Source organism: Urocampus carinirostris, chromosome 7 (genome assembly GCF_059441175.1).
Source record: "Urocampus carinirostris isolate Australia breed hairy pipefish chromosome 7, RoL_Ucar_1.0, whole genome shotgun sequence".
NCBI lineage: Eukaryota > Metazoa > Chordata > Actinopteri > Syngnathiformes > Syngnathidae > Urocampus > Urocampus carinirostris.
This window is the reverse complement of record NC_142355.1, coordinates 14,593,880-14,615,718: the sequence shown is the minus strand read 5'-3', so window position 1 is coordinate 14,615,718 and position 21,839 is coordinate 14,593,880. Positions and strand designations below refer to the sequence as shown.

The following is a 21,839-nucleotide window of genomic DNA, read 5'->3' as shown; positions in this document are numbered from 1 at the left end:
TAAATTCTTACGAAAACAATTAATTGCTTTGTTTTCATTCTAATTATTTGTGGGAAAATTGCATGGAGGGTATATTGACCAGGTGTGGGCAAACCAAAGCCTGTGACACACATACGGCCCATCAAGTTTTTTTTAATTCAGCCCGCCAATATATATATATATATATATATATATATATATATATATATATATATATGTACAATGTAAGAAAAGTACTACAAATTCAAATGCTGCTGTGTTTGTGGTACTCTAGTCCCCATTGTTTCAACATGCACATAGCTCGAGTTTTCTATTCTATACCTTACACTTCAGAATCTTAATTATGATAATTACATCTTTCTACTCATATATGTACTTTAAGTTTACTATTTTATGTACTTTTGATCAATAATAGTTCTTATTTTTAGAGCTTATTTTGTGAAGAAAAGTGGCCCAACTTTACGCAGACCAAAGCTCTTGTGGGCCCCAAGAAAATTGAGTTTGAGACCCCAGTTTCAAAAACAGATTTTTCAAGTATTGGTGATTTTCAAATGAACATTTAGAGGTGACGTGATGTGTTCCCATAAAATGAAAAAATCAGAAAAGCCCATAACAATACAACACTTTTATTGTGAATATATTATATTTGCACGATAATCAACACCATGTTATAAACATCTTAACTTTTTTTTCTTTTATACAGTAAATAGTATAGAAATGTTTACAAAAATGTATTCAGGCTATAGTCAAGTTCCACAAAAGAGAAACTAATGTACAGTATTAAAGCACAATCGGGAGGAGCCCCTCCTTTTCCGAAATACACGCACATCAACACTTTGATAAACAGGCATTACCCGCACACGTAGCACCGACAGCTCAACACAAAGGCAAGGTGGAGAGAACTTGAAACTGGGAAGGCATGCAATTGGTGACCGCGACGCTGTTCAAAACGAGAGGTAAGGCAATGCCGGGCCATCGCTGATACAGTGGTATTTCTTCCTACTGGTTTATCCATTCCAGGTTTGTGCTCGTAGCTCGGATTGTTTGTGAAACGAGTACATTTTCCTATATGAAACAATTAAAAACCAACTGGTCTAGTTCTGTCATCACAAGAAAATCCAATTGAAGACTATATAGCAACAAAACACATATTCTTGATCGCTAAATACATCAGATAGTATTTAAAATTAAAAAAGATATAATAAAATGAATAATCTGATGTCAACGAAACAAAAAGTGAGTTTATTTTTAACGCCGTAACAAATGTGTGCGCATGGTGCAGATGATGAGGGGTAGGTGATCACGGAGATTGCATACCTGTCAACTTCATTTCACATTGTGTCTGCCGTATAACAATTTATACATTGGCACAAAAAAGAACGATATTGTCTAGCCCATTTTGACTCTAATCCGGATCGTCCCTGTCCCCAGTAGCAGACGACCATGTCATCGTGGATTGCTAAAACTGTCGCGGTACTCTACAGTCTGTCTTGCTGGGAGTAGGTTCAGCGTTGTCTTTGTAAAGGTTTATAATGGCCTAATAATGAGGATTAGCAATTGTTAATACAGGGAGAAATTGGCTGAGGAAATGGTATGTGGCTTCGGCCCCTTGACCCATGGTATGAGTTTGAGAGATTGTTGGTGGTACATTAGCACTTACTTACTCCACATTAAAAATTAAAGTTACTGCAAATTTAAATGAACGTACACAGAGACAATCTTTAAATGATAATTGTTTATTTTTAAGTTTTTTGCTTGTAGTAGTTTGTGTGTGCAAACTGGACGAGTTTATCCAGGCCGTAAGAAGTCACGAGCAGTCTGTAGTGATAGCCTCCGGGACTGCTCATGAACTGTAAATGTAATCGTACAGCGAGGTAGATTTTTGTTTGAATCAAAACTAGGATATCGAAACGATTGTGTTTAGAGGTGCTCGTACAAAGAGGTACCACTGTAATTTGTTCTCTCGCGTTCTCTCCAGCAGGCCCCGATGATGACCGCGCGAAACACAACAAAGAAATTCAAGCGAGCCTCAAGCAGGCGTCGGCTTCATAGCACTTTTTAATTTAGCGACAACAAAGAGGAAACAAGCAGGAAGAGGAGCACGGTTGGGAAAAACAAAGAGACAATCGAGGCCGATATGGGCTTCAGTCACAAGTCATCTAGGCTCCTGAGTTCGCTAATGCAGAGAACTCAAAGTTTATTCAGGGCATACATATCCTTCTGCTTTTGAATGAGGTGCGAGCGAAAGGAGAGTGCATTCCTAATCTTTGGGTGCTTAATACATTCTTGTGGAAATTTAGGCATAGGTTGGCTAGTGTGGCTATGCCTCTCTTACTCCCTTCTCTCATTTATATTGTTTTATGGGCATATCAGTAGCCCCTCTGATTTCAGCATTGTATTTCATAGTTCTAAATGAGTCTTATATGCGAGTATATATGGTAACTCTCTCTCGTGTCAAATCAAGAGTAATTGGTCTCGATGAAGTACAATACAGTTTAATAGGAGATGTACGTAGATGACAAGTATAGGACGGGGATGAGCTAAGTTTAGCCTAGGTTTTTGTAAATGGTTAGATGATTCTTTACTTATTGTGCTTGTGACCATATCAGGTGAGCCTAAATAAATTGTAAGAAATTTAATTTTTGAGGTTGTGTCATCGCATACTTTCGTTATTAATATTTTGGGGGGTGGTGGGGGTTGTGATTACCATATTTTCGGCAGTATTAGGTGCACCTCGAAACCAAACATTAGCCACCATTTCAAAGGTTCCCCTTGTAAACCACTGCATCTTCCAGACTAAAATTAGTCAGTAATAAAATCAGAAATACATAATTATAAGTTAATTTATAAAACCTCATTTCCTAATATTTATGCTGAAGAAATACAATTTTCACTTTTTTTAATGTATTCAACCTTCGCTCTTACAGTAGTTTTAATTGCATGTGCTTTTTGGTCCAGGTGGCTCATATATGATCATGATGATAACATCTCATAATGGATTTTAAAGGTGCACCTTTTACTCAAGAAAATACGGTATATATTTTTCGCAGTGTTGCTGGTATGAAGCACACATCAGTTCATATACAGATACAACACTAATCGAGTAGCAAATTGTCGGCTGCATGGGTACAGTACATTTTCAAATACTCAACAAAAGTGACAAAATGTCAGGTTACTTGCCATATATGTGCAATCAAAACAAACAGGAGAAACAACTACACCAATCAATGCTGTCAGTGAGCACACAACTTTTAAAAAAAGAAAAACTGAATTAAAGGGTCTGGTTCGCGCTTACCCTTTCCCCCCAGAGTAGAATACTTTGGGGCCTGGCATGAGAGCAGCAGAGCAGGGTAAGCTTTAAAAAAAAACGAGGGAGAAACCTTTGGCATTGGAGATGAACACGCCGAGACCACCCAGGCAATATAACAAAATTGATCTTTGTCCCATCCCGGATGGCATCCTCTGACTCCTTGGGTGAAGTGAGACCCTTCGCTTGTTCAGAGCGTTTTCTTTGCCCTGTTTTCCTCCATGTACGCATGAATCTCTCTTGTGGCGTGGGTTGGCACGTTTGCGGGCGTCACGAACTGGTGGAAGGCGTGCCGAGCCACAAAAACAAAAGCAGCTGGAGGGCGATGGTGACCCTGACGTTCGCGCTGAGGCTAGCCACGCTGCCACAATCAGAGTCGTCTTCCTGCAGGGGAAGCCTTTGTCAGTCAAAAAAGCAAAAAGCACGACAAACTCTACCCTTGTTAAATGTACTGTACATTCCGGACTACAAGCTACTTTTTTTTACATTTTAAACACAGGCTCGCCTTCCGTACCCAATTCCTTGTTATTCAAAATGGTAACCTGCATGAATGAGATTCTTTCTGTACCTATGGAGTCAGAACGCGATTTTGGCAGAATCAGCGGGGACATGTCTAGTAAAGAAAAGTAACACTTCATACCGCAATTGAGACATTTGTTTGCAGACTGTATCCACAGCTGTATATCTTAATCAAGTAGTGCAGCAGTCAATAGTAATTAAATTGGCACTTCTATATACGCAGGAATGCGCCAAAAACGAAACTCAATATACTCTACCTTAGTTGTAATGAGGATTTTTTTTTTCTTTTTTTAACCCATACCAGACTCCTTACGGGTATTTTTTCTGTCTACATGGAATAAGCCAGTTGTTACATCCTTGTGCTGAAATATTGGTTGATCAATGTATTGTTATGCTGCAAAATTGATTCTAATTATATTAACCTAGCTAGAAAAAATGCTGTTTGTTGTTACATCTGCTCCCATTTTATAAAGTTTAATTAAAACAAATTGTAGTTTTGGACAGCTGCATAAGAAAACCCTTTAAGTGCTACACAAAGGTAAGTAGATTCTCTATTTTATTGGATGCAGGATGTGTTTTGACAAATAAAAATCACAGAGAACCTTTCCTAAATGTTTTTTTGGGTTAACATGACTGCCTAAAATTATGCCAGCCTGATCGTGTGTACCGAGTGCAGTTGTTTTTGTGACCTGTTTGTTTATTGTTGCCCTCATTCCAGCAATAAAGAGGTTGAAGTTCACCACAACCAGATGTTCTAACTAAAGAAACAGGAACTCTACTGTGACCCCATCACAATTTTAATACTAGACAAGTCTGTTAACTGTTTATTAGTAGTAAGACGAGGCCTTTTACTTCTAATAACAAACAAAATATATCCAAACAATAAATGCAGTAACCTTTTGTTTTTTTGCAGCATTCCAAAAAGGACCGGCAATAGTCAGAATCTACAAAGTAAAGACCTTTTTCATTTATTTTATGTGAAATATACATTGAATGCAAAGAACAAACCCTAATTACAGGCTCAGGCATCTTTTAAATAATATAAACAATTTATTTTTCCAGTACTGTAAATTTAAATTTTTTAAAATTGCTGCAATAATGGGCGGAAATTATTTCATACCCATACGTTTTTACTGGAGATCATATTTTGTCGCTATCATGTGGATGTTATGAAAATCATCTTTTACCTTCCTTTGGCCCAGGGGCCAGCCACCCAAAATATTGAAATAGCCATATTGGATCAACAAAAGAACAAAAAAGACAAAGAAATGTCTGGAGCCGCAAAAAATTTTAATGCCTTATATAAGCCTTAAAAGGATCGCATACTGTATCTCATTATATTCATTGGAAAACATAAAGAATGTTTGATTTCCTGGTTATCTTCTAAAATAAATCGTATATTTTTCCATTATCAAACAATTTAAGGGAGCGCCGAAGACCTTTATGCAACTCCAGAGCAGCTGAAGTTTAGCGAGTTGAGAAAAATTTAATTCTTGGCCCTGTGCTTTTACCAAAGCTTTCGTTGATCCAGAGTGTTTAGTTGACTTGAAATTGAAAAAGATTTGCGTGTATGTAATGTAGGTTTGTCAAGCTGTTTTCTGTGAGCGTACAACTGAGACCACAACGTTATTGACGCACAGGTAGAGACAGGCAGGCGAGGGGCATGACGACTGTTTGGCCAATCAGAATACAGAACACAAGGCCCGATGAAAATCAGCAGAGTAGCAAAACCCGATAAGTAACCCATGATACAGCAAGCAATTACTTTAATGTTGGAGATGAAGGTTTTGGTTTGCAGAAGTGCTACATAGTTCCTGCCTATGAAAACCTGGAGTGAGGTTATAATGTACAGTACAGTTCCTGTTTGCAACTGTAAATGTGCGTGAGTGTATTGGGAGTCCTCAGGAAAAGCAGACATGCCAGTAGCCTTGAAAAGGTTTCGGACCAGCCCAAATTCAAAAGGCAGGAAAGCTGTGCGGGGCTTCCTCTGTTTACTTCAGTGACACAATCTGTCTTCCTATGAGGACTGCAACTAAAGGTAAGTAAAGCTGAGATGGAAAGATGAGAAAGGCCCACTTCCTATTTCCTTTTTAGGAATCCCAGGACACACTCGCAGACATCAAGTGTCCGGATCTAAGAAGGTTAAAAAAGTAATAACAATGAAAGGGCAGGGCTGACACATATGACACCATTTTTTAGGCCAAATGTTTAGACAGCTTATAAACACTCTCGAGCTTACCGGAGACAATAATTTTTCTGCATTCCCCCTTTGATTTTGCCAATTTATATTGATTTATGACATGCATGAACTCAATCCCCTATTTTTTCCCCAACGGAGGAATGCATTTAGCGAATTAGATGTGACTGAGTGTGAACAGAGTAGGTAAACTATTGCTTCCATTAATGACCGCTAAAGTAAAACATTTTATTTACCATATTAATTTGTATATTTAAGTATAACGTGCACCCCTCATTTTTTACTAAAAACATACAATTTTGTTTCACCTTTCTACACTTAAACTATGCATTGTGAAAGCCATGATTGAAATCATTTATTGACATTGTAATCTATTAACACAACACGAAACATGTTTTTTTCCTAATGTCTTTCAAAGTCTGATTCTACATCAAATACACAAAGAGTTGTTTCCCTCTCAGTGCTTTTTTCCGTTTATTTATCTTTTAGTATGACTTTCTGTTTTCTCCATTTTCCAACATTCGTATCTGATACAGAGAATAAAAACGGGGTGATAATGAAATAACATCGAATGTTCTCTTCATATGTCTTCTCTATAACTTGTGGACGGATGGTTACAGTCCGCCACTCTCACAGCCGGGACCCAGGTTCACCTCCCATTGCACTAAATGTTTTGGGATTGTGGTCAGCGAAATTTTTTTGACTAATCAATCAATGCCCAAAATTTAAGTTATTTTTATAGGTAAAGAAATGTAAGTTATACACAAAAAAATACGCTACATTGAAGGAAACCCCACTGATTTTAGAGACAATTCTATTCATGTCAACTATAAAAATAATAATACTTCTAAGAAGTTGAAGCTGATTAAAATATTTCTAAACTGCTTCAATCACTGTTGTTTTAATGCATTTCATTCATATAAACTATTACAGAAGTAGAATATGATTTACTGGAAGACTTTATGAAAAAAATAATTTACCAATTATTAGTTTATTCTTTTTTTGAAATTGTACACTTGCAAAAAAGATCGCATAGTTTGCTAGTTCGTTATTTTGACTCTACTGTTTTTCACTGTTTTCGACTACCATGAACTGTTTTATATCATTGCCACTATTGACCGATAAGGTTGATGTTCTTTTATAACCACACAATTTAGGAATCTGCTTTGGTAACCGAGGAGATTTGATAAAAATATATAGCTCAAAGGAGGGCTTTCAGAACATGTTTGCGTTTTTTATTTGAGTATTTGGCTTTTTGTTGCTCTCTTGCAAATTTAAAATCTATTGATGTATTCACTCTTTATTCATTATTATTAACTACAAATGTAACTCTAAATTACTTTATTACTTCTCTGTATTGAGTCTATGGTATTATGAACTTGATACAGTATTCTAGAGCAAATACTTATTTTCTATCATAAAAAAATAATATTATTGCATTACAATTAAAGACAGGTGAAAATATAGAGAGATGAATAAAATCGTATTTTCCGGACTATAAAACAAAATGAAAGTCTCAAATTGGCCAGAAGTTAAAAAGTACACCTTACAATAAGGTGAGTCTTATAGTCTGGAATATACAGTAAATAAAAAATGTTTTTTTTTTTTTCAATTTCTTTGATTGACTTTTGTCAGCATTTTTGCCTACAAAAGGGGATATGTGTTTCATTTTTAATAACACAATGAACGAACACAACAAGAAGTATAATCAGATTTTTTCCTTGATTGATCTATCCTAGAGACACTAACCCTAAACATTGAGCAGCATCAACAGAGAGAAGAGAAGTGCTGAGGAGCTCATTGCGGAACCTCTGCTGATAGGACACAATGGCTCGTCCTTGCAAGACGAACGGGAAAGGCAGCAATGCAGAGGCAAAAAAAAAATAAAAAGATGAAGAGAAATGGTTTAAAAGAATAACATGAAAACAGACAAATAAGAAATGATAGGATGAAAATGCATCAAGACATACAAATATCGACATGGTAGTGAGTAGATCGATCACATTGTCCCGAGAGGCCAAAACTGACCATAATCTGACAGCGAATAACATATGTGAAAAATGACCCGCTCTTTCAAATCTGCCTTGTCAGCACTCACACTTACGTTTTCATTGTTGTCGAAGCACACGTCGGGCCCTTTGCGATACCTCGGGTTCTGGGCCAGCTCGCATTGATCCGGACCTTCAGCTGAACAGGCAGTTTTTAGAAAAACAGCTACAATGTGGTGATAAACTAGAATATTGAGCCTAAATTGCAGAGTAGAAATCATTGCACTCTCTGAGTCATGTACCCATGAACGCAAAAAAGCTAATGAAGTACAAAAGAGAATTATTTTTTCTAAGGGCAGCACGGCAGCGCAGTGATTAGCAAGTGTGTGGCACAGTTCTGAGGTCATGGGATCCAACCTTCCTGTGTGGAGTTTGCATGTTATCCCTGTGCTAACGTGGGTTTCCTCCGGGCTCTCCGGTTTCCTCCTTCATTCCAAAAACATGCGTTTCAGGTTAATTGGCTGGTCCAAATTGTCCCTAGGTGTGAATGAGCAAGTGACCTATAACTGGCTGGCAACCAGTTCAGGGAGTCCCATGCGCACTGCCTGAGAAAGTTGGGATGGGCTCCAGCATTTGTTTAATCGATGCACTCTATTATCCATTTTTCTGATGAAGTATTTAGTTCTTGCTGTATTCACTTGAGGTCTCAATGTATCCATTAATTCAGTTGTTACAGTCTTGACATTGTTCTAACTTATATCTGGTTTGCTTAGGAGGAGGCCTGACTTTTGCTGGGGATTTTATCAAACCACCCTCGAAATCCAGCAATATCCAGTCTCAGATCTAGTCAGATCTGGTACGGGAATGGGGTACTTTCTATTCGTTCGAGGCTCTGTTCTTTCAAACAACGCCCATTTGCTATAAAAACAAGCTTTACACATTTGGGCAGACTTTTTGTGAAGGACACACAGCTCTGTTCTGTAATTACAACACTGGAGTTGAGTCTTTGTTTTATTTGTTTTAAAGTAATACAACCTCAACAGAAGTGCTTCGCTCCAGCGCTTGTTTTTTACGCCTCGCCACCAAGATGATTTGAAAATAGCTAAAATGATCCATGTATGTTCTTAAAAAAGGGAGCGCAAGATTGTGCAGTTTATCAGATACAAGCTATTTACTTTTCAATCATAGCCGGCCACTTTCCTAAAATACAATCAATATTCTTGTGCTATTTGCTATTAGATCTCACAAGAGTTTTTCTGTATTACTTTGTTGTCTTACTGTAAGTAAATAGATGCCGCGTTGTGTTTGTGTGGTGTATTCTCGTCTAATAAGGGGAATTACCATCATTAATAAGAGGAGCAGTTGGTTGAGGTTGACAAGTATGTGGAAGCCATGAAAATAATCTACAAGAAAAAATCCTAATACCCCCCCAAAAAACCTTGCCGGGTAAGGAACTGATTATCTTAACGCGAAAGGCGTAAAACAAAACAGACAAGACACAAATTTGACAGCGCGTAAGTGAAGCAAATGTCAGGGAGAAAACCGCAAATGTGTAAAACACTGAATCACATCAGGAAACGATCAATCCGATTTAACACCAAGCAACAGTCCAAAACAACCACAACTAAAAGCCCAATTGAGACTAAACGCTAACAACTAGAGAGAATTTGTTGCCCCCGTTACTTCAACGGCAACAAAAGCGGCCTGTGGTGACCCCGTGGCAAACGACTGTGATGACACCTTTACTGTTGGAGAGGCAAGAAGCCACATCTGTCCAACAGATATCCTGCCTGCTTACCTACCTTTCGAAACACAAGTGCACCTCTGCTCCTAACCTTAATTCAACTTGATGGCGGCACACGGACCCCAAAGAAAGAAAAGCCAAGCTGGTAGTAACGTGAGAGCCCCTTTTTTTGCATCTGGTTTTACTGCTCGCCTGTCTGCAAAGTGCTTCGGCGTGTGTCCTTGGACGCCGACTTTAAACCTTTCGTGTCTCAAAAGCTGATGGATGGAAGGGCTAAAAAATGAAAGAGCGCCACTCCCTAGTTGATTATTTACGACATGAGTGAAAGGATACAGGGTTGTTCGGCCTGCCGCAGCGGTCTTGGGTCACATGACAGACACGTGGCTTTGGCGTCGGTGATCAGGAACACTAGGTTGGTATTAGGCAGCTTTTCGGCTCGATACATCCTGGTGGACAAAGACAGATGATGTCAAATGTTAATACAATGTTAGAGCACAAAAAAACTAAAATGGCCTTAGATTTGGTTAAACGTTTTACAACTGGCATGGGTTACATATTCAAGATTAATACATCTATACATTAATCTTTCGTTAATCATGCGAAATCCGCAAAGCAAAAAACTTTATTTGATTTTTATTGTTATTATACAAAACTATGTTCTACTTTGAAACCAAAGAACAACCCCTTTTTACAAGCTTAAACATTTGTTTGACAAATAAAAGTACTGTATAAACCGGGGTCTCCAACGTGGTGCCCAGTTAGCACCCTAAGAACACTTGAGTAGCCGCAGACAGGTTCTGATAATTGTTCACCAGTGTCATTGCGATTTTTTATAAATGTGATTACTAGCTGACACGATGTTTTAGTCGTTGACTTCATTCCTAATAGTACCAACCTAATAATAACAACATAGTATTTGTTGTTGTTTTAGAAATGAATATAGAAATGGTAGGCATTCACGCTAATCAGTAACAAAAAGTAGCTTCTCAGCTTTAAAATGGTTTGTGAATTATTTATCTATTTTAACTCATAATACTGTACTGTCAAATGATAATAAGCAGAGGCACTGTAAGTCAATCATAATACAGAACACATTGCACCGTGCAAATTCGTTAAATCGCATTACCGTGAAAAGTACACCGCGTTATAACAAGGGATTATTGTACAGTGGAACCTCGGTTTTCGAACGCCTCTCAGTTCGTAGAAATTTGAGTCCGACCAAAAATTTCGAGAAATTCTTGCTTCACTGTTCGGTCAAAAAATCGGAGTTCGAACGCCGGGGTGGATGTTTCACATCACATTTTTTTACTCCTTTTAATTTTCTCAGGTGCAATTGCACTTCCAATACACTGGGGGACGTCCGAGATTGAACAAATGTGTAGCAAATGGGCCGAGTTACAGAATTTCACCACATCGATAAAGCTGCAGCCACCAGAGTCATCATGACTTTAATGACACTGTCATGAACCACTTCCGAAAAGTGCTACAAAGAAGGCAGAAGCAAGTGTCAGTGGATAGATATTTTAAGAGAAAAGAAGATCCTGTAGCCAGTCATCCGTAGCAAAGAGATTTGAACGTGTGAGCACCCCTCAGACAGAAGAGCTCCCTGAAGTTTTTATGGAAGGGGACTCTCCTTCCAAAAAATAATTTTCCTTCCTCCTCCATCCCTCTCACCGTCCATCTGCGCCTTCTGCTGACCACCACAAAGGTAAAAAATCCTATTCATAATTCTTTTCTTTATCCTTTTTTTATTTTTACACGTTCATGTTAGCGTAATCTTTCGTACGGAAGATCACGCGAACGTAAAATTAGCCTGGGTTACATTTATGTTATTTGTGTCTTAAAGATAAATAAAGGTAAACATTCAGGGTGTTAGAACGGATTAAAACGATTTACATTATTTGTAATGGGAAAAATGTTTTCTGTGTTCGAACAAATCGCCTTTCGAACAGGGTTCTGGAACGGATTATGGTGTAGAACAGAGGTTCCACTGTATTTCTCAACAAATGACTGCCTTGTAGTTCTGTTGTGTAATTTAGACAGTATGCTTTAAAATTATGTTAAAAATACAAATTTATTAAATAAAATGTATGCAGATGTCCTATTTCCATCCATCAGTCCATCTACCAGTCAGCTCGTCCATCTATAATAAGTATACATAGCCAATGTGTTCGTTTGTCCGTCCGAACGTCTGCCCGCCCGCCCGTCTGTCCGTCCATCCGTCCATCCGTCCATCCGTCCATCCGTCCATCCATCCATCTATCCATCCATCTATCTATCCACATCTATCATGTACCATAGCCACATGGTCTATATGTCATTTCATCCAGACATTAATTCCGTACCAGATACAACTAACATTTGTCCCATTCATTAGCCATCACCAATGCACACATCTATTAATTGATCAACTTTTTCTGTCAATGACTATACATCCATCACGCCACCATTTACCATCTATCTACTATCCATCAACTCACCTAGCTTACCACCTATACAATGACACTATTCATATTACCTCTGGATCAATTTATCTATCCATTCAACAACACTACAACAAATGCCTTCTGTGTAAATATGGTTGAAAGAACTTATGTCAACTTATGTCTGAATTTGTATCCAAGTTGTGCACGTATCCAATCTCAGTAAGTCTGATACAATTGCAGTGATTTACTTTACGAGCTGCTATGTAATATAAGAAGTCTCATTCGATACACACTGCTCTGACCAACGCAGGTGTGCATGTGGCCTTGCTATGCCGCTCTCTTACTGGACGGTTTATGGCCAACATGAGGGTTTCCGTGTGTGCCGCCGTTAACATCAGGAACCAGAAACATGGGACCCGTAACACTGGGTAATTACTGCCATATTTAACCCTCAAATTGACACAAAGAAGGTTAACGTAAAGTAAATGTGCAGCAGCTCGTGAAGATTGGCAAATTTGAAATAAAAGCCATAGAATGGGGGAAGTCTAACAGATAAAAGAACATTTGCGCTTCCCCCCGCAGTTCCTGTCGGTGATGGATCAAGGTCAAACGACTATGATTGGAACTCGTAAGGGAAGCCACCTGAAGTAAAAAACGAAAAAGGCCCTTTAGGAAGGTAGCACTATTCCAAACCGATCCCCACAGATCATTAAATGAAAGGATGTGCAGGACAATGATCTGAAGAAAGGAGGAACATCTTTATTGTGTCATTTACAATGTATTCAGTTATAGAAAAGAAAGATAATCGTTTGTGAGAGTATATTAAAATTAACATGCACACAGCATAAGTGTGGGAAGTAACAGACGTACCTTGAGCAGTTTCCGCAGTCCAAAACCCCTGAGTAAGATCTTTCGTCGTTGTCAAAGAAGTACTGCGTCTGCTCTGTGATGCAGCTTTCTTTAAACATGGCGTCTGAAATTTCCTCATCTGCGGACTCCGCTAAATGTAGTCCGAACAAATAAATGTTTGTAGTTAAGGCAAACGATGCTTTTCTGTACTTGACAGCACAAAAAGTGATCAAGATTGACATCACCTGTCTCGTAATCTGCAGTGGCAGAATGTGACAAAGTAAAAGTACATTATGACTGTTCTTCACCATTTTTATCTTATTATTAGAAATTTACTTAAATTTATGTATTAAGATACACTTTTTACTACTTTAGAGAGTATTTATTTGTTTTTTTTTTAATGTGGTTGGATTACATGCTACCCGACTTTAGTTAATATTATTTAACCCCATATAGAAAAGAGACAGCAACGGGCTAGAAATCAGCAAAAACTCTCAATTTTTACCACATGTCTCAATTAATCAGACCTCATTAACCGCTAGTGAGTAGCTCCATGTTTTTTGGACCATGGATGTCCACCAATGCGAGAAAATTGTGTCAAATAATTTACTTGACAAAAAATGTTACTTTTGAGAACTTTTCACATTGAGTAATTTTTAGGAATGCAACAAAGTGAAAATTTGGGCCCAAAACTGAAAAGGTGTCATGCTTGGCCGGAATACTAAATAATAAATTAAAAACTTTTCCCACTAAAATAATCCGTAAATCATCATTTCAAACATTTATTTGGCAATGACCTGCTTAAAATACATAATATAAGTGGTCACCAAGGTGGTGCCCATAAACCAGTTATACTTTATAGTCATTAACCCGGTAATAAAATATTAAGAACATAGAGATGACCTAATAAGAAATGCATACCAAACCGGTAGCTCTTTGTGCTAGTTAGTAACAAAAAAGTAGCTATGAGCTTTAAAAAGGTTTGAGACCCCTAGTAAAGAAGGATAGAAACTGATTGAAATATAAAATTCCCATAAAACAAAAAAATGGCTATTAAACACTCACCCGCCTCAAGAAGACTTGGAAACAAGAGCCCATAGAAGAGCTGCTGGAATATGGACCTACATAAAGACAATCATTGCTATTCAATTTTGCCAAAATCAAGAAAAGTAGGTTTGAGTCTTAAAGTGCATTCACCAGGCAGCAGCAGATGTCCACCAGCCAACACTGACCAAGTTTGCTATGGTGGGCTACAAAACAAAGTCAAATATGTAGAGCAAACACCCACCAATCCCAGCCAATTAGGTAGAACTGCTCAAATAATCAACTGACCACATAGACAGAGCGGGGCCCCGCCGCAGCCTTGCTGTCTTTCTCCGGATCACACACGGACTGGTAGTCGTAGGTCTTGTTGAACGAGTACAGAGAAGTATTGACCAGGTTGATCATTAATACGGGATCCACTTCGCCGAAGAACTGACCTATCTGGACACATACGCAAAGGACGCTTGGTATGGGACAGCAACAGAATGGACATTTTGTGTGGCGAGGGAATATGTTCTAAAAAAACTAGCATCTGCTTACAATGGTAATTTGCAAGTCGAGCTCAGTCATATGCAGCCAATCCTTTTAAGAAGGCAGCTGTCAACACATCTCTGATGCGTGAAATGGAATGGGCGATTGCCATGTCCTTGCTCATTTGTGCAATGTCAAATGTTGTGCAACAATATTATATTCCTACAACGACCGCAGAAAAATCATTTGTTTTACCTTTTTGCAGGGTTGTGTTAAAAGCAACAGCAACATAACTCCTACTTTTTACAATGGCAAGTTAAGACTGGCATGTATAAGTGGATGTTCTTCTTTTCTATACTAACAACTTTCATGCAAACCAACCTCAGAACCACTTACATGTGTTTGTTCTGTTAATGGAAATACCAGATCCAATCAATAAACGCCTAATCAGAGAGATTTAAAACATTATCTGTGGAGAAAGCACCAGGCTCGAGACTAATTGTTTGAATGTGTTAAGCGTGTCCAAAAAAATCATTGGAGTTGTAAACAAGGGACAATTAATGTTTGATTGATACATTTGTATCAAATAAGAAAATAATACATCGATGATAATGAACTTGCAAGGAGAACAGGAGAGGACTGGCAAAAAAAAACCACAATAAAAGTCCAAATCTGTCCTAAAGGTCCTCCCTGAGCCCTTTCTTTTTATTGAATCAATAAACACCTGTGTATAAACAGCAGATCTGCCCTACAGGGTGTAGAAATCAACGAAGAGGAACATTATTGGCTGATAGTGACAATGATATAAACAGTGCATGATGGGCAAAATAACAAACAATAGAGAAGAATGATAGTCTAAATAATTAACGAGCATCCTATGCAATCTCCTTTACAGGTGTCCAATATTCAAATCAGAAACAAGCAGAAACTCATCAAATGTTTTACTTTGTTGAAAATGAACACGCATTATGTACTGTTAGTCTAGTCATGACTGACTAGAAACATTCTTCTGGCAAGCACAGTGGACCACAGGGACCTACAGCAGTCTGCAGACAGTATTTCAGTTCCGAGAGTCTAAAATCCACCAGAGACTCGCTTCTATAAAGCATCCACCGGTCGACTGAACCTGAACTTTGATCGTCCTCCTGCGTGTGATGCACGGATGAACCTGTGTCCTCGAGGAGCTTTGAAAGAAGCTCGGGGTAAGCAAGTAAGCCATCTTTGTAAGTAAGCCACAAGTCCTTTGCCTGACCTAGGTAGGAGATTGATGCAATCCCACGAGATGCAATAGTTGACTTATAAAGTTTCTCATTTCACCTTCCCTGACAGTACAGTGAAATGTTCTATCCTGCGATATTTCTTCAAACAACACACGACCCTATAAATAACAAGCCGAACATACTTTTCTGTTGGATTTTACAAGGGGTGATGTGTATATTGATACATACAGGGAGACCCAGATTTACGACATGTTAAACCCAAGATATTTTCACTTTAAAACGCCCATACCTCGTCCTTGACTTTGTCCCTGTTTGTCTTACACTAAAGGTTCCACCTGCACGATTAAGCCTCGGTTCCACGGTCAGTATTAACCCCTACTCAACTCGACTCCATCCAACCAAGCTGCACCCTAAAATGCGTTTCATTTTCAAATCAACAGTCTCTGCCGAGCAAACCCCCTCGTAACCTCCGTTCCTATTGACGTTGTACTTGCGAGCCAACGATCTGCAGTGCTGACGCGCACAGTAATAATAATGGGGAGTGCAGAGGGCTGCATGTAAATGCAGCAAAGCTTTTATATAGAAAATTGTTTTGAAAAAAAAATAAATGCAGGACCTGATTTGTCAATGTAAAACAGTGAAACAAAACATCAACTAACGCACTCACCGTAATTAATGCAGTTAATAAGCTGGGAAGAGTCAATTCAAAATCACTGGCATTGGCAGTCGGTCTGCGGCCATAAACGTCAATTAAATTGAACCACTTCCAATTATTATGCCTTGTTCCGGTTCGGCCATCATTATCTTTAATGACATGATACTTGCTCTTCAGTTTTCTCTTTTAGCAGAGGTCGCACAGAAACCATGATCCCTCGTTTTTTCAACAATCCTTTGGAACACCCTCTTTACTCATGCACCCATCAGGATGCCTTTGCCTGTACATCCACAATCAATGTTAAAAGTCAACCTCTTCAACGGACCACATATTTATTTTTTTTTTTTTTTTGGGATAACTTTCGTATGTTGTTACTTGGTTGCAGTGATTGCGATTTTCCTGAGGCTGTGATTTGCGCAGCGATGACGTAATGAATTTACGGAACAATCACTGTCCTTGAAAAGTTACCCACAAGAAAAAGTTCTGTTCTGGCCAAGCTACTTTTTTCCTATCCGCAACAAATAGGGGTACTGAAATTGGCGAGCCGTGTCGTGGCCGAGCTAGTACATCAGCTTCACCTGCGATCTTTTAGAGTATAACACAGTCGAAAACGGTAGATACCGGCTGTGAAAACGAGGCTTTAGTTTTTAAACAATAAGCAAGTCACAGTGGAGTACAAATCACAGTTATTGTAGGCTTTAATTGGAAACCCAGTGCCGTGTCATTTGGTTCATGTTTATCTGCATTTCAGGGATGAACCACAGGGTACTAGTTCATGCTTTTATTATAAAAGCAAGGTGACAACTTGTGTGCGGGTTTGTTGTATTCCAGCCATAACAAGCCAATATGAGGAACAAAGCATTGCTCCGCATTTCCACATAACTATACAGTAGCCAGAGTCAACGGAGTCAGTTGTGAGGCTAAGAGAAAGGGAAATACTGTACCTAGGACTACTAGTGTCACATAACAATGTGGCTAAAAGATTGAGATACACTATGCTACTTTTGACACGTAAGAAGCCAGCACACATTTTTAGTCTTAAAGAACATAAGAATAGCTTTCCACACAAAACGACAAACATACTTATCTGGAGTAAAAGAGGTCACGCAGAAGAAGTTGCTGCTTGTTTTAAGCTATTCCGAAGCGTAATGTGGTATAAGTATTGTTTTATCCTTAATGCATCCATTGTGTTAAATACATTAATGTGCACTATGAAGCTTTTTTGTTCTTCAAAATTAGGTCAATTGAATTGCTGCAATAAAGCATGGCATAGCAATGTATCAGAATTGTTGACATGAACTTCGGTTTGAAGGGTAAAATCCCAATTTTAAGACATGTGAATTACGCTTCCATCGTTGGTATCAAACCCGTTCATAAATAAACCTGAACCTGATTTTAACGTGCAAGTTCATGTACAAAGAGAAACTGCTGTTGCAAACATGTATTCAGCTGATCATAAATAGCTCAAAATATCATCTCTGCTGATGCTTTTATCCAGTGAGTGCTGAATATCAAGCGAAACTTACCAAACTAATGTAATCTTCCTGATTGGACATGAGTAGAAAACCACCATCATCCAGGATCACACAGTCTACGTGCTAAAGAAGAGGAAATGGTTTTGAATTAAGTAATAAATAAAATAATTATTTTCGATTGATTCTTTTACCTTGTCATTCCTCATACAGCCGCAGATTTCGTCTTTGCACTATAATAGAAAAAGTAAATTTACTGCTGATACCTTGAGGGTAGGAAACCTTGGTCACCTAAAGCTCTAGCCCTGCTTTGTTTTCCATGTCTCCCTCCCCCAAAACAATGGTGATATGGAAAACAGGCAGGACGATTGGTTTTCAGGACCATGGTTCCCGACTGACTCATAAACATAATTCTATAAACATCACTTACATTCTCTTTAAGTGTGGCGTTGATGAAACTGTTCATCCAGAAAGAGACATTGAGCTTCACTCCCACCACTACGAATCAGACCGGAAATGATGAATTACCAGAGTAGCAACAAAATAGTAACCAAAACACAAATTCAGTGGTTGAATTTTTATTGGTTTAGGTCACAGTCTTGGGTCTATAACTTGGCTTTTGGTCAACCTGAATGGAGTTTGCATATGCTAGCGTGGGTGCACCCTGGCTTTTATCAACATTGCAAAAGGTTGCTTGGAATTTTTAAAGAAAGACTCTAAATTGTTTCTGTATGTCAGGGGTTAGGTATGTATCACTCCCTACCAGGTAGGCTCTTCTCATCTGGCTCGGATATGAAATTCACCAATTTAACGGATCTAGGCCGGAAGTGCAATATTGTGTTTTTACCACTACCTGCATAAGAGCTGTAGCGCTTGTCTGCTTTCAAAGCTGGTAAGAAGGAATGTCAGTAGGGTTTTTTTTTCCGTGTCTCTTAGCCAATAAGATGCATAAGAATAAACATGGGAGTGTTACGTCTGCCTTCTATTGTTTTTTTTTTCGAAAAAACATTTTCAGGTGTATCATGTAAGCAACCTATAAAGAATGACAGAGGATAATCAATGCGCCAGAGGACTTTTAAGATGAATGTTTTTAGAGATTTTAAAGATGTTGAAGATTTGCATCTATCAAACGGAAGGGAGAACGGATAATGACCACTCGATTTTCATGCTAACAATAGTTGAAGGTAAATAACCCTCGTATCTTTCTCGTTTTGATTATTTTTTACAATATATGGAGTGTAGAGGTAAGATCTTAAGCCCGAGCCCAACCAAAACCCGAACCGATATCTGGGCCAGGTCGGGCTAACAATGACAATCATTAGTTCGGGTTAGGACCGGGCTTGTCTTTCGCAGACTTATATTTTTAATTATGCACTCGTCATTGTTCTTGTGGAGGATCTGCACATCAATTCAGTCCACTTTTAGTGCAGCAGAAGACATCCTCCTCTGAGGGGTGAATGACTAAAAAAAGTTAGCGAAAGAGAAGCCCTTCTCTTCCTTACATTTAAAAAAAAAAATCCTCAAAAATAAAATATTAGGATAAAAAAATCAAGAAATTTTGTTGGGCTCGGGCTGGTTCAGGTTTCAATACTCAAGGGCTGAGTCCGGTTGGGCTGGATTTTTTTAAGGCACAATCTTATCTCTAATGGTGTAGCTTGATCTACTCTCTGCTATATGTGAATATGAGTGGCATTCCTACTAATTTAACTTATTTCTACATTTATAATTGTTCACTTTTTCCATATTAACTTACATTGACTGATAGACTATGTGATAAATATCAATTCATAAGATATGAGCTGCTGTGAAATGTGCAATGTTTTCGTAACGAGCAGTGATCGATGTGGGATTAAGCGCGACTGACCTGCCGGTTTAAGCGTGACTTCATTGATGGTGAGATCCACTGCTTTGCTGACGAGGATACCAGAATCGGACACGGTCTCTCGGCCTTCTGCTGCAGCTGAGTGAGGAACACACGAGGGAACCTTGAACTGAATCGCCGCACATTTGGCCAAAAACGTGAATAACAGTTATCCATGGTGGGGAATGCATGTAAAGCTTGTAATTTGCATTAAGCCTGGTGGACTCATGAATGTGCTGATCCAGTAGCGTGTTACCCCAACGGAACTATACTCATTGTTTGCCTCCCCTGACATCTGCCGGAGTGATTAGTGGAGATAAGCTAAAGAGGAGGCTCGTGGCCCAAGTGTAAGGCCGAGCATGAGTGTTGACAGACATTCTGTAAGCCGGGAAAAGACCGAGGATAAAAGGCATGATGTCACCGGCGTGCAGGCACGGTCGCTGTCAGGACGGTTCACACTGATTTACGAAATCATCGAGGCTCAGTGCCAGACCACACTGAATAAAGAAGCGTACCGAATTGCATGAACACAAAGGTCTTACTGTTAAAAGATGGAGCGGTGAAAATGTACATGTCGTTGTCCAGGGCCCTCTTGTAGAAGCTAGACTCGTATGTCTCGGGGTTCTCCGGCCAGTCTTCTCCAGCGCTAAAACGAAATAGGACAAATTAAAATAACCACATTAGTTAATGTGCAATAGACCCAGGGTTGGGTAGGGTTACTTTAACTTGATTACTTTCAATTACTTTTGGATTACTCCAATGCCAAATATGCTAATAAAAGACAAAAAAACGAAATATGAATAAAATTACTAAATTTTGTGCAGGCTTGGGGAGTAACGGAACACATGGAACGGCAAAAATTATGTTGGCAAGCTGTTTGGATTTATTTTCATTTTGTTTCTGTCGCATTTTATGTTAGTTTTGCCGGAGATCAAATAGATCAAAGCCAGGAGAGAAAGCTTACCACGTGTTGTGAGTCATAATTTAATTCATATTTAGCTTCTTTTGTCTTTTATTAGCATATTTGGTATTGGAGTAATCCAAAAGTAATTGAAAGTAATCAGGTTAAAGTAACCCTACCCAACCCTGAATAGACCCCAAGGTTATGGCGTTCCTACCTTACAATGTTGTTGTAGAATGGGACCTTGTTACAGCACATTTCCACCATATGACATTGACAACAAATTCCTCAAAATTCTATTTTGACAGTGTTGATTTGTATGACAGTGCAAGTCATGCCTATCATGCCCCAGTTTCATATATGGTTATGGGTATATATATATGGTTGGCTAAACTCTGTTCGTTGTTCTGTTCAGTATCACGTGTTAACTTAAAATTGTGTGGCTATGTGTCCAAACGTTTGCAGAGATGGTAAAGGCAAAAGAAAAAAAGATAACAATGGAATGAAACCGTGAAAAAATAAGGCAATACAAAGAAGGCACCTCGCTAAAATTGCCATAAAGTTTGACGATTGCGACATTAAGAATAAGGAGGTAAATTAAGCAACAAAGTCTTTGAAGGGCAAACAATCTTTGTACCGGTAAATGGAAGCTAAAAAAGTGTTTTTTTTATTTGAATTTTCTGTCTCTCCCCGCATTGCATCTCCCCACTACCTCACTCTGCCAGCTCAAGTTACGCCACAACAAAGGTCAATACGATTTTATTTCTCTGTGCATGTTAATTTATAATGTTATCTACTCATATGTGCGTGTATCACATATAGGTACATATTCTATTTAAAAAAAAAAAAAAATCTTATGCACATGTAAGTTGAATGTTTATACCCGGGGATCAGTCGTTGGGAAATATCTGATTAACAAATGTTTCAATTGCCCCACATCCGATAATTTCACCTTACTTTCCCCACTTAAGAACAGATACATGTCGTATCCTGGGGGTCCAGTATAAATTATGGTTCAAATACGACTAAATGTTGGTGAAAAATGTTTAATCGTGAATCAAATTTCAAATTTGTTGGTGCTTTTTAATATCTTTTACAATGGACCTCCGAGATTGTCACTTTTCAGTATGTTAACTGATCTATTAGCTTTGCAGCATTAATACCTTTTCAATACCTTCAAATACTCAATGATTTTTCAAAAGGAAA

At 38.5% G+C, this 21,839-nt stretch overlaps 1 protein-coding gene across 3 annotated transcripts in view; it reads right to left on the bottom strand.

Moving 5' to 3' along the window:
• Positions 1-589: 589 nt before the first annotated feature.
• The window catches only part of cacna2d1 (calcium voltage-gated channel auxiliary subunit alpha2delta 1), a 160,976-nt gene continuing 139,726 nt past the window's right edge, over positions 590-21,839 (bottom strand). For all 3 annotated transcript variants that reach the window (XM_088339834.1, XM_088339835.1, XM_088339836.1), the window contains 12 exons: positions 20,275-20,378; positions 19,736-19,831; positions 18,302-18,369; positions 18,066-18,104; positions 17,926-17,997; positions 14,342-14,494; positions 14,207-14,259; positions 14,075-14,130; positions 13,031-13,160; positions 10,068-10,180; positions 8,107-8,189; positions 590-3,670 (listed from right to left, as the gene is read on the bottom strand). In XM_088339834.1, the coding sequence (XP_088195960.1) occupies positions 3,557-3,670; positions 8,107-8,189; positions 10,068-10,180; positions 13,031-13,160; positions 14,075-14,130; positions 14,207-14,259; positions 14,342-14,494; positions 17,926-17,997; positions 18,066-18,104; positions 18,302-18,369; positions 19,736-19,831; positions 20,275-20,378 (1,081 nt within the window). In that variant the 3' untranslated portion in view covers positions 590-3,556. The remainder of the gene's footprint in view (positions 3,671-8,106; positions 8,190-10,067; positions 10,181-13,030; positions 13,161-14,074; positions 14,131-14,206; positions 14,260-14,341; positions 14,495-17,925; positions 17,998-18,065; positions 18,105-18,301; positions 18,370-19,735; positions 19,832-20,274; positions 20,379-21,839) is intronic.